General features: G+C 40.8%; 1 protein-coding gene across 1 annotated transcript in view; it reads left to right on the top strand.

Annotated features, from left to right (window-relative positions):
* Positions 1-4,277: 4,277 nt before the first annotated feature.
* The window catches only part of LOC126382534 (rap guanine nucleotide exchange factor 4-like), a 32,332-nt gene continuing 20,332 nt past the window's right edge, over positions 4,278-16,277 (top strand). Inside the window, exons 1-4 of the mRNA XM_050032450.1 lie at positions 4,278-4,427; positions 8,643-8,785; positions 11,626-11,714; positions 13,870-14,016. Of these exons, the coding sequence (XP_049888407.1) occupies positions 4,360-4,427; positions 8,643-8,785; positions 11,626-11,714; positions 13,870-14,016 (447 nt within the window). The 5' untranslated portion in view covers positions 4,278-4,359. The remainder of the gene's footprint in view (positions 4,428-8,642; positions 8,786-11,625; positions 11,715-13,869; positions 14,017-16,277) is intronic.

Genomic DNA, 16,277 nt, shown 5'->3' with positions numbered 1-16,277 from the left:
TAATAATGATGCAATCCTGTGTGGATGAATATGTAGAGCTTTGCACTGACACTGACAGACTTATCGACTCATTTCTCACCAGGGTCAAAACCGATAAAAACTGATCTTCATCCCCAGCGTCAGCACTGATTTTTTTGACCTGCAGAATCCCCAGATTTTTTTTTGTATTTAATGCAGTAGACAACAGCTGTTATAGAAAATATGTTGTGTTTTTGGAACCAAGTCAGACCCTTGATGGATTGACTCAAATATTTTTATGATGCAGCATTGTTTGCAAAGATGACAAAACAGTATTGCCATGCTTTTTTCCATATAAAAGACATAGAACATACTTAAAAATGAATAAATAAATAAAATACTTGAAGAAAAAAATAAAAAAGGGAACCTTAACTGATGAAATTTGAATAGATTAGATCAGTGGACGTATATATTTTGCCAGACATATTCTGAATATTGATAGATAAGACTTTATGATTATTATTATCACCATATTTACTATTAGTTGCGGCCCTACAAGACAGTGTACATGGACCTAGAGCAAGCACAAAACAAAAACATGCAGAAAAAGAGGAAAATAAAATAAAATAAAAACAATATTAATAATAAATAAAATGTAATAATAATAGCAACACTTCCCTTCTTTCTGTTTCATTCACTTAAACCCCACCTGTTTGACAGCCAGGAATTCAGTGACCATTACAGACATAAACCAGGCTTTAAATACATATGCCAATTCATCCATCATCCATGATGATATCCTCAGAAATAGCCATGAGGATACAGTACATAAAATATATGTATACATGACTTGATGTTCTTAATGTAGCTTGCTTTCTCCAAATTTTTCAGAAAGAGCATCTTAAAAATAAAACGTTAGATATCTGAGACAGCTGGCGCTGACACACACACACATGCACGTGCACTTCATTTTAACAATATGGTGAAAACTTGCTCAGTCACCCTCCAGGATTACAGTCATGCATGCTGTAGTGCCATTTTGAACAGATGCGTTAAGGCAAGCATAAGCACACACACACACACACGGTAGCAACAAGTGCGCACATTCACACATTGTAATTCACCTGACGCAGTGCAATTTACGATGTCAGCGTGCTGGATGTAGGGAGAAAAAGAGGGTCTAAGTCTAAGTAGTCTGACATGTAACAGTAATTCTCCTGCCTCCCTCATGTCTCATTTGTCATGTTACAAACAATCCTTGTTGTCCTCCTTCTCTCCGACCTGCCATGATTTTCCAGAAAAGACACCGCACACAGAGCAGATCTCTAAATACGTCTTGCATCTCCTGCTCGCCCTCTCCTTATTCTCTCATTGAGTGTGCATGGGACATAAGTTATGGTTTAGGCAATGCTGGGTGCTCAAAACCTCCCTGCTACTGCTCATCTGCCCTCCCTCCCTCCCTTTCCCTCTCTGTTCCATTCCCTTCCTCCCTTTGCTGCGGTGGCTGCGGTCATCCTGGTGACAAGCTGCACCTCTGCTGCTGCCAACGCCTCGCTCTCTTCACTCAGGTTGAAACAAAACAAGTGAAACTAACGCTGCTTTGTTGCTGTTTATACACCGTTTCACATGAGGCATCCTTCAAGGCCACAGCAGTCGCGTCTTGCACTGCTCTTTATTTAGGCACATAAACAACTCTGTGTACGGGAACAGTGTTCGTATTCAGTTTGTTTATTTTTGCCTGAAAGGGATGACTTAATACTGACAGTGTTCTGATTTGGCTCCTTCCTCATAACAAGATTTCAGTCTTAACAAAGCCTGTTATCAGTATGTATTTTGATAGAACACCACATATCTAAAATAGTTATGTCTTTTCTTAGTCTTAAGCCTGGACTAGCATTGACTGGTTAGGTTGTCCCTGTCCTGTTGGTCACCAATCAGTAGTGTCCACTCACTGTCTAAGTGAAAAGGCCTGCTTCAAGCAAAAATCGAGCAACATCTCGTCTCCACAGCTTCCCTTGGTGCAGTGGTCCTGTCAGCGTATTAAGCCCATAAACAGTTGTTACAAAGTAAGCAGCCCATCAATTTCCCAGACAGTCAAGACAGGCTGTCGTCAGTTTTTGGAAGATCCCTTTGCTACTTCCTGACCCAGTTCTCCCTTATCTGCATGAAGTTAAAAATGTCTGTATTTATACCCCTCCCCTTTCCTCATGTTGCATACCAATTTCATGTTGCCTGCTATCCCACATTGCCTTGGTGACTCACATCCCATTGAAATTGAACAGGAACAGAAATCTTGTTGACCTGTGTTGCACTGGGTGGGTTTCACTGGTGTGTTATGGCAACTTAGTTGATCTTTGACCCCAAATAGTCAGCATTTTCAAGAATCCCCAGAGTTGTTTGACACGACTCTTTGGCCCTACCAGGACTTCAAAGAAGATGGGGGTACCAGGAGCCCATTTCAGCCAACATGCAAGCTGCAATTTGCAACACGAGATAATTTTCTCACCTGTTAATTTTGACACATTTGACTAATCTAATCAAATGCCATATGCAGGCGAACATATTTTTGCTGAGGGGTGCTGCATATTGTGCATGACTGTGTGTGCGCACACACTTACACAGGAGCTACAGGAAAACTGCTCGGATGTATACTTACATTGGTGGTTACATCAACCATTGAATGCTGAACCAAAGAATGTGCGCTCCCTCGCCTCAGACACAATTTCTCTCCGGTATGCATGTGCCAAAATTTCTGATATTTCATTCTGAATGGTGTCCGACATCCAGTTGTCTTTATGCTGAAGCCACTCAGGTGCCCTGGGCAACTCATATGTCCGCTCATCGTCTGCTACATCATTAACTACCGTAACACTCCATCCTGATTCTTATGCCCGCTGTAGAAGTAGTCCCTTGAGTCCAAGGAATTTTATGGATCAAAAAAGCAGCTCCAAAACTGTCCTGGCAATTTTCTGGTCTTTCTCAGCCTGTTCAGCCTGTCTGCACTGTCAATGAACTCCCACTACCACAAATCTCTCCCCAGCTTTAGCTGTTCCTGACCCTTACATTTTAACCTGATGTGATGACATTGTCAAGTCAGATTGGAGGAATTACAGTAATTAAAACTGCTCATTTTAAACTTTTTCATTTGTTGTTCTGAAATTCACCTTATTATATGCTGTTCAAATTTTAAACAAATGTTCAAATAGCCTATTAGTTATGGTTGCTATTTACCCTCAGCAGCCATCTTCCTGCAGATGTAAAATGCTTTAATGGACCCATAGAATGAACGCACTCGAGACTTTGTTGGTTGAGTGGCTAACTTCTCCTGGCTGCTTCCAGATTAGCCCTCTGAAGACTTAAAAATGATTTAATTGTGTGGCCCTTCTAGACGTTAGAAATGTTATCGGACCGAATGGATCAAAGTCTGATCGTGAAACAAGTCATTTTGGGGTTATGATTTTTTTTTTTTTAAAAGTTTCCACTGTGGGGAAGAAGTCTGTTGGGGCCCAGTGGCATCTTGTGATGGACTCCTGGGGAAGTTGTAGTTACACTGTTTGTCCACTATGTCAAATTGGCTTCAAAGTTCGGCACACTCCCCAGGGGTCTTGATGCACATGGCTTGAGACTCCAGATTTACCTGCAGTTTTTTTTTAAACCTTTTTGTTTTCTTTGCAGTCAGCATGTAAGCACTGGTTGCACTGCCTGCAAATTACTTTTGTGACAAAAAAAGCCTGTTGTTGGAAAATATATGTTATCATTTACATTCTGCTTGTTCTCTACAGCATCATATAGTAACACTAGAGCAGCACCTTGGCTAGCTGGAGAGGCGTTTGGGCTGGCCAGAACAACAGGGGGGGCACCTGTGCTGCCCTGCCCTGCACTCCCCACCCATGTGCTCACCACTGGTACATGTATCCTTTGAAAGCACCTGTAGTTTCAACCCTGAGTATTGAGGTATTTGACCAAATATACAGTTGAGTTTGTTGATGTGTCTACCTCACATTTCACTACTGACTGTACCCAACAGTAGGCCTAAATATGGGTTATTGTAGGCTTAATATATACCTTGCACCAGCCTACTACTACTGACATGTTGATATATATTCTGTCCTTATTTTTATTTGCCATAATAGATAGTTATGTCTCCAATCATTGCACTGCAGTATTTATGTGTGAGCCCTTCAGCTGCCCTCAAGAAGCCCATATAGGCGGACTGACAAGTCATCTGCATGCCATGATGAAGGCAGCAGCAGCAGCAGCAGTCCGTAGTTGTGTGAGGCAGCTCGAAGCAGAGGGGCGGGGAGGGGGCGCAGCCGGAGCTCACATTCATTAACGACCACCGACAACCGGGAAGCCTCCTCCGGTAGCATCACAGCGCTCACCGACACACGACCGGGGAAGATGGTCGCGGTGCAGATGTCCCCCAACTCGTCTCCGTCTGCGGAGTGGATCTGCTGTCTGGATAAAAGGTGGGCGAATTTCACTCCACGAGACACTTCCACGCCACGCATCCACAAACTGTGTTTTCTCAGCCTCTCTTTCATTCATCCGCGTCAACGTGATCAGTCGCAACCGGCGATCGCTGCGTGTGCAGTGTGTGCAATAATATGATACGCCTTGTTTTTAGCACACTGTAGGTTACCGTCATTTACAGTGAATATACAGCGCTAATCCAGTGATGGTAAAGGCTGCGGTGCATGACAATAAACACCCTGTTTATTAAAAAGAATAAGATCCTGTTTGTGTATCTGTACGGTCAAAAAGGCGTTGGTGGCTTCGAGGTTCACTGGGATGTCTCTGCACTGCATGGGCTGTGATACATGGCTGATGGTTTATGTCTGTGTGCTTAAATCAAATAGCCATACATTTTTAAAATACTATTAAGGCATGTGTGCTGATGATTTCCTCCAAACAGGGATTAGAGTCAGGGCAGTGCATTGTTATTCTAAATTCTTCCATTTTTGCCACAGTGCTGCATGTGAGGCTGAATTTGTCTGATTTGAATGAACAGGTTTAAATAACTGAACAGCCACTTTACAGATTATTTAATAACAATCCAGAAGCTGTTTTAATCCATACTGTATTCGTCCAGCTAACATTAAAGGTCCCATGCTGCATGCGTACTGTGCCAAAAACGCTTAGCATCCAAGGGAGAGGGCTTGAATAAATAAAGACGACGAAAGGGCATCTATACAGTAATTACTGTAGATGATGCTCCTCACACCTAAAACAAACAATGATACATATAACAAGCACCCACAGCTCACACCCACACATGCTGTAGCCACACACCTCACTATGACACATCCTCATGTTACTATTGGCAACCCAAAGCTACCATCTTGTCTTCTCATCCTCACCTGTAATTATACTGGATGGATGATCTAAATAGATGCGCTGCTATATTTTGTCTTTGATTTAGGTAATTAAGAGTAGGGCTGCAACTTCTCATTAGTATCATATTTTAATATTAATTTACTGATTATTTTCTTGATAGATTAATTGTTTGGTTTTTAAAATAGTGAAAAATGCCTATCATAGCCTGGCATCACATGAATTTTTTTGTCCGACCAACAATCCAGAACCCAAAGATCTTCAATTTTCTATCATAAAACCACCAAATATTCCCATTTGAGAAGCTGGAATCACCAAATCTCAGGCATTTTGCTTTAAAAATTAATGAAAATCAAATTAATTGCCTATTCATTTTTCTGTTGATTGACTCATTGATTAGTTGTCTCATTGTTTCCTGGTTGATTGGGTGTAATTTCTCGTTGAACGTGGAGAATTGGGTAACACATGACATAAAATCATTACTGTACTAAAGTGTTTTTACAATTGTTGTCCAATCTGTTTAGAATTAAAAAAACAGCACACCACAGGACTGTATGTCATGCAGGAGATATGCAGCAGTAGGTGGGTGTCAGTAAGGGCAGCCAGGGTCGTAAGATTAGACCCGACAGGATCTTATTGTGGAGCACTCAGTGTTCCTCAGCTATGCACCCCCTCATTCAATCAATATCCATCAGTGTGTGTGTTTGGGAGCTTTCATCTACAGTAACTGTTGATGTGAGCAAGTGAGGAGTGCGAGGCGGGGAAAGGGGGGAAGCGAAAAGAAAGACAGAGGTTAAGATACGACTGTCCTTAATATATCTGGCCAAAGACATTTATTGCCAGTGAGTGTGAAGCATGTGAGATAAGATCAGATTTGTTTTGCCCCAGGCAGGTAATAGACGGACCAGTCAACACACACACACACACACACACACACACACACACACACACACATAGCACTGGTCCAGATGCCAGCTGAGGTTTAATGTCCCTCTGCTGCAGGAGAACAGAAGCACAAAACATCGTGACCATTTCACACACTTTCAGATGACATTAGAAACAATAAGTCGAAGACAAAAGCAGTTTCCTTAAGAAAAAAGTCTTCTAAGTTTAATCCATTATCTCATACCTACATTATGTAGGTTAATTTGCAGATATGACGAGACTAGATGAGTAATTTGATGAGTCACTTTTAAATTATAAATTGTTAACTGAGCTGTGCTTATGCTCATTTAATATTCAGCGTTTTTAACAGGATCTCAGGTTGTAAGCAGTGATGCAGATGGATGTTCCAAGAGCTACATATGTACATACAATGAGAGGGTATCTCTGACACAGTAACATGATAATCTGCCAGCTCGGGAAATCTTGTTTGTGTTGAGGCTGTTTGACATTTTGCTTGGCTGCCACAAATCAACCTATGATGTATTTGTCTGGAAACAGTGATTTTTTACAGATGGATATTTCCTAAAACAATCTGCAGAACCTTCTGGTGTCTCTCGATTTTCTCTTCAGAATGTTGGTCAATTTGTAAATCCTGCATGCGTGCGCGGGTGGGTGTGTGTGTCTATAATTTGTGGTTGAAAGCTGAGATCTCTGCTGACATGAATAGCAGCGGGGAGGAAGCTGAGGAAGGGAGAAGTCAAGGAGGAGAGACAAAAGGGATGGAGGGAGAGTAAGACAAGGTGAACAGCTCTCAGGTCACATCCGTCTCACACCAATGAGGGAGGCAGATTCCTCTGGACAGGCAGGGAGCGAGCAAGCACGGGACAACGACAGAGAGAAAGGACAAGGATTCAACCAGGGGGGTTATAACTGACGGATGTTAACAGTTTCACTGTAGACGGATGGGTGAAGGGTGATGCTGGTATTGCCCATTCAACCCTGCAGAGTTAACCTCCTTGTCTCTCCCAATTGCAGTGTGTGGGAGTCCACCTGTCTAAACCATTAACCGAGCCTACACTGGTATATGACGCCGTGTCGGAGCACCGAGGGCCAATACGCAGGCAGTGGGAGGATGATGGGAGGATGAGTCAGAGACAAAAAAAGGGATGAAAAGACAGAGCGAGAGACCCATCTGTAATGGCCCTGAGCTCGTGGCAGATGTTGTGGGACTGGAAGATGTGATGTGCAGTGCAGCCCTTTAGGCTAAGTCTGTGTTTATCTGGGAGTATCGTCCTGGCTATGGAAGACAATCTACTGCAGCTCGGGGCTACAAATATATGTGTGTTTATCTCTGTATGTACATGTGCGTGTGGGTACAGGGGGAGTCATCGCTGCCTGTGAGCTTGCAAAGCAGAAATAAAGGGATAATAATGGAAGGATGGTGAGGGCAGGTGTGTTAGTGGTGGGACTTAATGGATAGAAGGAAGTGCCAGTAATGGAGAGGAGAAAATGGGTAGCTTAAAGAAGAAAGAGGTTCATCTGTTCTTTTCCATCCTGTGTTCCTGAGAGAAACAGGTCTGGAGAGAGGAAAGGAGAAAAATGGATGAGATTGGAAAAATGTTTGGTGGAAGCAGACAAAGAAGAGAGCTGGGAGCGAGGAAAGAGGTGGGAGCTGAAGGAGGAGAGGGGATAGACTGCCTCTCGTCTGTGAAGGAAGAAGCCCACAGTGCATTAGCTATTCTGTATGAACACACGTGCAAGGATGAGTCACTAGCAAAGGAAAATAAGTGAATGAATGGGGCTAAATGCAGTGTGTGTTACTCTGAGACGTCTTGGCTGTGTGGTTTTTCTCCACCACATTGCAGAGCAGAATGTTTAAGCTCTCAGATCCAACTTCTGTGTCTTCTTGTGTCTGTGCGCCCACGTAGACGTCCAATAATGACGTGCTCCTGTGTGTGTGTTCAGATTTAAGCGTATTAGAAATAGCAGCAGTACAAATGAGATCTTACATCAACACCCTGTGGGGGGTCTGAGCTGAGAGAAGTAACGCCTGCGGGTTTACGCTGTTATCGCTAAGACACCAGGCCGAACAATGAGGCGACGTACTCACACACGCGTGCACACACAAATACACAGATAACACTAAAACAATAAAGCTTTTATCTTAAAGAACAATACCAAGCAATTTTTTTCATGTTTTAGTCCATTAACTGCTAATTGCAAACATTTAACATCACTGTTAACTGCTCTTCAAAGCATACAGTAGATTTTTGATTTATTTCTTGCCTCCACGCAGCAGTGCACATGCTTAAGATAGATAATCCATCACAGTGAACAAGTTCCATCATTCAGTTAATCATTTTGTTTAAAATAGTTTTGCAGTTAATGGACCAAAATATGAAAAACCACTGATATGGTTCTTTAACACCTAATGTTGGACCTAATGATGGTTCTTGTCTGCACAGGCCCTCGGAGCGCTCGGGAGAGGATGTGGACATCATTCTGACCAGATTGAGAGAAGTCAAAGCCTTCCATAGGTTCCCACCTCCGCTCTTACTGCAGATCTGTGCCTGTGCCTTCTATGAGTGCCTGGAGAAAGGCATCACATGTATGTACATGTACACACACATACAGAAACCTACAAACATATCAGTACAGTTGGATTATAAAATTACACGGCTGTGGTTTTGTGTACGACAGTAGATGCTTCAGGCTCAGAATAGCTCTCCGTAGTAAAGCATTATTATGCAGCATATAGGCAACAGTATATCATCATATGACAGTCGTGCTGCAGAAGATCCCTTTTCTTTTTCTTGAAGGAACAGTTCACCTAGAAATCAAAAATACATATTTATATGTATATACTAGAAAAAGACATTGCTGCAGGTTTTTCAGTTGTATTGTTTTGATGCATTGAGCACCACAAGCCGAGTATAATAAAAGAATATAAAGGAACTCCTTTATATTTGATAGAAGGCAGACATCTCTATGGCCGATAGCTCAAACACTCTGGCAACTCACACTAAAACAATTTAGATTGATAAACAGTTCTACAGGTAAGATGAAAAATATGCATTTTTGATTTTGGGGTGAACTGTCCCCTTTACGACTGAAGTTTGACGCATTGGAATGCAAAGCACTGTGATCATGTTAAATCATGTATACACACCTCTCCACACACGAATTATGCAAGACCCTTTTTTTAAACACATTTGCACAATATGGTTGTCGGCACATTTAATCACTGTCCTGGAGAAATCTCTATGCCTGCAACTCATTTTGGCATTAGTCGATTTATCTGTAAATTACTTTTCAAATCATTGTCGTATCTGTTACATGTCAGAAAATTGTCTTCAAATAGTTTTTAGTTTTTTTAGATTCAGTAGATATTTACGGAAACGTATTGCATTCACTTGACAATTTCACTTGTCTATTTTTCTGAGTAATTTTTTCTGTTTTTCGGAGTAATTTCTTTATTTTTCTGTTTTTTGGTGTAATTTTTTTCTGTTTTTTCTGAGTATTTTTTCCCCTGTTTTTCTGAGTAATATTTTTTGTTTTTCTGAGTAATTTTCCCCCTGTTTTTCGGGGTATTTTTTTTTCTGTTTTTCATGGTAATTTTTTTTTCCTGAACGAGGAGACGAGATACTTCAAAATCTTGCGAGAAGCTCCCACCTGGCACCTGCAAGTGACCCCTGCATCCATGGTGACTCATGCTCATGGATGTATTTTGCATCCGTGCTCCTGCTCCTAGACAATTTCAACTACGGGATCAGGTTGATCAGTAACAGGTTGTAACAACATTACCTGACAGCTGAAATCATCCCCATACACGTTTGTCAGCTAACGTTGTTACAACCTGTTACTAACCTAACCTGTTAGATTGAGCGATAGGCCTACACTAGAAGGATGCAGTCGAAAACATAGCTAGATTATCATACCCAGTGTGTAACTAATTACGTGCCTTACCCTTATTGATCCCGTAGTTGAAATTGTCTAGGAGCAGGAGCACGGATGCAAAATACATCCATGAGCAGGAGTCACCATGGATGCAGGGGTCACTTGCAGGTGCCAGGTGGGAGCGTCTCACGAGATTTTGAAGTATCTTGTCTCCTCGTTCAGGAAAAAAATTACCCCGAAAAATAGAAAAAAATTACCCCGAAAAACAGGGAAAAAATTACTCAGAAAATATTACTCAGAAAAACAGAAAAAATTACACCAAATAACAGAAAAATAAATAAATTACTCCGAAAAATGGAAAAAATTACTCAGAAAAACAGGGCTTTTTTATTTGTCAAGTGAATGCAATACGCTTCCATAGATATTCACACTCATATAAAAGAGAGAAATGCTGCAAATCCTCACATTTGAGAAGCTGGAACCAGGGAATGTCTGTTTTTCCCCCGAATAAAATGACTTGCAAGATTTTTTTTCTCTGCAGTGAAGTTATCGATAAATAAACCAGCTGTCTTAGCACTAAACCTTTGCAACTACTGTTTGTCGGCATTTCCCTCCTTTTAATTGAGCATAAATAATGAAAGGACATCTCTCTCCTTTTTGGGAAACAGTGATTATTTTCTGATAAATAAATATCCATATAAAGCACAATCGAAGTTGTTCTTAACAGACTGGATTATTCAGCTTACTGATTTTTCAGACCTTTTTGGATTTGTATCACAGTAACATGAGGAAGTTTTATAAAAGAGTTTTTCTCCATTTTTGAGAAGAAGGTTTGTGTGTTTAGAAATATAACCAAAAATACAACCAAATACGAAACCCCACCAAATATTTTAAATGTGTTGTCTCATGGAGTAGGGGTGTTGCGATATGCTGGTATTGATGATGACTGTGATATCTAAAAATAAAATATTGATATAATCTTAATACTGTAATACACATATGATAATATTGTATAAATAATCTAGCAGCTCTTAAATCATTTCTGTGTCTTTCTATTCTAGCTTTATCTCCCGTTCCACGTCCTAACGTTGATATTTTAAGTGTAATTCATTTAGCAAAAAAGATACAAAACACACAATAAATAGTTAAAGATTAATTTGACTGATAGCATTATTACTTTTATTTTCAAAATGTCCACAGATGTCGCACTAATGTCATTATCATGAATTCTTTTCACCATGCTGATGGTGAAGTGAAAATCTGATATTGTGCCAACCCTGTCACCTGGAGCAAACCACCGTAAAAGTTAGCATTCTGCTTTTGAGGTGGTCTGCCTGGTGAGGAGTGTATGTTTTTGTACATTAGATTTATTTATTTTATGTTTTTACTGGGGTATCAAATTGGGTGTTGAGAATTGTAGAATTTTACTGGTATTGGTGTCAACTACTAAATTTCTGGTATCGTGCCATGTCTAGAGTAAACTGTTTTTTTTTGTTTGTTTTTTTTTCATATCAGTGCTCTATAAGGTTTAATGTATTTTATTGCCTGCAGTGTTTCGACAGGGAGACATAGGCACCAGCTGGTATGCTGTGTTGTCCGGCTCTCTTGACGTCAAAGTGTCAGAAACAGCCAACCACCAGGTAAGATCAGATTCAAGAGAGTTCTAGTCAGAGTGGTGCTTTATACATAAAATCCTGCTTGACCTCACCTATGCTGCTGTGCGTCTGTTCTGTGTTTCCTGTAAATCATTTAAATTACAAATGACTGAACTCTGAATTTAGTAATTTTCTTTCTAATTTTTTAAAGATACAACATTTCTCATGGCTGCCATTTTACTCTTTTTTTATCCTAACCTTCTCTGTCAAGATCCACTTTGCTCTACAAGTGCTCCTCGTTAGAGAGCTGGTGCTGTACGACTCTTCAATGCTGACATTGTTCCAGTACATTAGCTCATGTCTCCCTGCTTAAATATGCCAGAGCAAAGCTGCCACAGCACAGAAAACAAGTCCACTGAGAATTGTGCCTTCAGCTGCATGTTATACCCTTCATGCCAGAGTGTGGAAATAGGGTTATAGTGTACATATAGAGGAGGAGAGTGATGTTTTGTTGGAGAGAGGGAGAGAGGATTTGTTCCCTGTTAAAGATGGAGATAAGAAGCCCTTCCATTGTGAAACGTCCTTTTCATGTATGTAGCCCTAAAGTGCCATTGGTGGCCTAGTTTCTGTGGCTATATTTGAAATGTCACTTTGGACAGCTGAAAAGGTTTCATAGCATGCTGAATATTTGTCTAAATCAGTGTGGGAATGTGTGTGTGTGTGTGTGTGTGTGTGTGTGTGTGTGTTCACGTGTTTACTTGCCTCTAGCCTGTCCTATTAGATACGGCACCAAGAGATATTTTCCTTACAGGAGACTCAGTTTACCAGTCTCTCATTTTTGAATTTATTTGCATTATTTACCATATATTAATCTGTCTGCTCTTCATGTCAGTTCATTTCTATGAAGCAAACCTTTTGATATATATTTATGCTACTGCTGTGTAGTGTTTAAGCCTGCAATGATAAGCCGATCGACAGAAAATGAGAGAAACTATTTGACAGTCGCTTCTAAAATGTGAAGATTTGCTGCTTTCACTTGTCTCAACATGACAGTAAATTTAATATATGTGTGTTTCGGATTGTTGGTTAGACAAAACAAGACATTTGATGACATCACCTTGGACTCTAGAAAATTGTAATGGGTATTTTTACTGTTAGTTGCAACCCCAGCAGCAGCACAGTTGGAAAATTTAGCGACAATCAGAACTAGTATAACTGACCATCACTCCAATGTAAAGACTCATTTTAGTGTACGTAAGCCTTAATGGGAAATTCAGCTTTTTTTTCTGCCTGGACCCTATTTTTCCATGTTTAAGGATGTAAGTGACTAATGGAGACAATGATTTTTGAAAGTGGTCCAATATTGAGTGTGACTGCTGCAGCTGCAAAACAGGCTGCAACGTAGTCACGCGGGGCAATTATGTTTGACAGTTTACGTCCACTAAAAGCCACTGACAGGCTCATATTGTCTGACAACATTATGGAAAGGACCCTACAGAGACAGACCTTTTTACTTAAGAGTGAAATTACTTTTACAATAGAAACAGCTCCAAAATAACCAGACTCCATTTAAGTAAACAGTATTTTTTTGTCATTTTAAAACACACTTAAATTGAAGTTGTCAGAAACAAAATAAAACTCAAAAAGGCTGTCTTGATTTATCTTTACATTGTTCCAACAATTGCCACCTGGCTTGGCTGAAATAAATCCTTAATTTTACGCAGTTAGATGTGAAAATATGCTGGGTCTATACATGCTAAAATTACTTTATATTTAAATGGAGTCTGTTGGATTTGTCAGCAGTGATTTGGGGGCTGTTTCTGGTTAAACAAAAAGAATCTCACATTTTAACAAAAAGGTCAGCCACTGCAGGGATCCTTTGCGCAGTGTTTTCAGATACTTAGAATAACAATATGAGCCTGTCAGTGGCAAAAACAAGCACTTTTAGTGGATATACAATGACGGTGCATAATTGCCCAAGTGGTTACAGTGCAGTCTGTGTCGCTGCTGCCGGCTGCAGCAGTCTCACTGAATACTTTGCCAGTTTCAAACATTGTTGTTTCCATTACTTACTTAGACACCGACACATAGGAAAGTAGGGTCCAGGTTGGACCCTTTAAACTGAAGCATGTTATTGACTCCCACACATTCATTCTCTTACAAGCCATAGTTTTAACAAATATGTTGTGTTGGTGTGCAGGATGCCGTCACTATCTGTACACTGGGGATCGGGACAGCGTTCGGGGAGTCCATCCTGGACAACACACCACGCCATGCTACCATTGTCAGCAGAGAGACCAGCGAGCTACTCCGCATCGAACAGAGGGAATTCAAGAGCCTCTGGGAGGTGAGAGACAAACTGTATGAGCTGTTGCACTGTATGCAGCTGTGAGTATGAGCTGGAAGTGCATGATTGAGCATGAACTCTGTCCTGGTAGCGTACCTAAAGCTTTCCACCTTTCCTATTGAGAGTACAATTTCCGGACAGCCTTCCACTGTAATTGTGCCTTTAACCACAAGAGGGCTGTCCACCATAACGGTGCCTCCTGTTCCACCTATTTGATCCATGCCTCAGGTGACACACAACAATAAGCCGATAAAGGCATAGAGAGAGAAAGAGAGAGGAGAGTGCATGTACAATACATGCCTGTGTGTGGTTGTGTGTAGAACTGGATGTTTATTGTTTTCAGAGCTTGCTCTGGCTTTGTGCAGTATTTACAGTATGAGGGTTGATGCACCAAGAGCAATATACAGTCTGTGTTATATGTTTGGCGTGGGCAGTGTGGTGGGGATCTAAAATTGATAAGTGCAGGGATCCCTTGGTTACTTTTTTATTGTCTGACTCAGATGCACATTGCATCAAAAATATTAGCACTTGCACTTCCGTGAATAAACAGCTGTGTGCGTAGGTCTCCTCCTGCGCTCAGGTACTTATGGTTCCATATCAACATGTGTTGATTATGTTACACTGGAAAAGATGATGTTAGAAAGTATCCTTAGGCGGTCTGACTAATTGTCATTAAGCTTGTGAAAATGTAGAAAAATACAGTTAAAGCCTTTATTTCACAGCATATTGACAGGTCACTGCAGGAAAAGCACAAGTGTAAATAATAACATTAACGGCTTCATTTCAGTAATTAACATGATTACTCACACCTGTGCTTTCCCTGCTGCAACAAGTTAAAGTGGCCTATTCAGATAAAGAATGAGAATAAAACATAAATATCTGTTGATATTTATTTGAAGAAATTAATTACAATGAGTTCTAATCATGAATTAATGACATATAGAGAGTGGTGATATCAGTGGTATTTACTTGGAGTACATATGACTTATGAAAATGCAAAAACAATGCAGACAGACTTGATGATGACTCATATCCACAATATTTAAAACCCAGTCAGCAGATATATCGGATATTGCAAACAGGGTCTGTATAAATTTAAAGTTTCAGTACTCAGTGACATGGCTCTGGCCCTGACACTGGCATCTGCTTTGAGAGTTGGCATTGTAGTGGTTTCCTCTCTGTGGGCCTCCTTGTAGAGGTTAGCCTCTCAATTCACTGGGTCCCTCTCAGAGAGGAAGTGCTGGCAGAGCAGTGGATTGGTTTTACTGTAGCTTCTCAGCCGGCACTCAGAGACTACAAGTTCCTGCCCCATTGTTTGCTCATGCAGTCTTTTATTTTGTGCTGTCAAATCCCAGAGGGATTCTAAATTAATTTTGTTTTTCTCTCCAGTGTTTTCTTACACACATTATTAGAGTCATATTTAAAGATGTCATAGGGCATTTTATTTCTAATTTTAGGATCATATTGAGGAAAGGGGTCAGGCTCACATTAAAGAAATGTTTTGAGTGTCTTGCTCAAGGTCTCTTCATCTTCCTAAAATTTGAAAATCTGACCTTGTCACCTACGCACCTCATCAGCCGACTACACGTATGAAAAAAGTTGCAAAAAGCCTTTTGTGGCTCCGGAGGGAGCTGCCAAGCAATCTGGGGGGGTAGAGTCAGAAAAAAGCCAGTTAACCAAAGGGCAGTCTCCATTGCGGAAAAATGAAGCCAACACAGAAGTATTTTAAAAGCTGCAGTTCATGGAATGGTCACTTGAGGCTGGCTCCAGAGGCGAGTCAATCCTCATAGACCCCCATTTTAAAATGTCCCTGTACAGACCAAATATGGAGTGTGGACTGGCAGCTGTTGAAGTGTTAGTTCACCTCCTGGGTGCCGCAGAGGCGCCCTTGAGCAAGGCACTGAAGCCCCAACTGCTCGGGGCTCCTGTGCAAAGCAGCCCCCTCTCTCTGACAACTCTCCATTTAATGCATGTATAAGTCCTGTTTGTACATGTGTGTGTATTTCAGGCCTTTGTGTGTATTCAATTTTCAATTTTCATTTATAAAGCCTAATATCACAAATCACAAACTCCCCAAAAAAAAAACTTCAATGGGGAAAAAATGGCAGAAACCTCAGGAAGAGCTACTGAGGAGGGATCCCTCTTCTAGGACGGACAGACGTGCAATAGATGTTGTGTGTACAGAACAGATCAACATGATAAATTTACAGTAATCCATATGACAACAAAGTGAAAAAACTGTTTTTTTCCCTTGGGGATTA

Source organism: Epinephelus moara, chromosome 21 (genome assembly GCF_006386435.1).
Source record: "Epinephelus moara isolate mb chromosome 21, YSFRI_EMoa_1.0, whole genome shotgun sequence".
In the NCBI taxonomy this organism is placed as follows: domain Eukaryota; kingdom Metazoa; phylum Chordata; class Actinopteri; order Perciformes; family Serranidae; genus Epinephelus; species Epinephelus moara.
The sequence above is the reverse complement of the archived record's forward strand: the minus strand, read 5'-3'. Positions and strand labels throughout refer to the sequence as shown.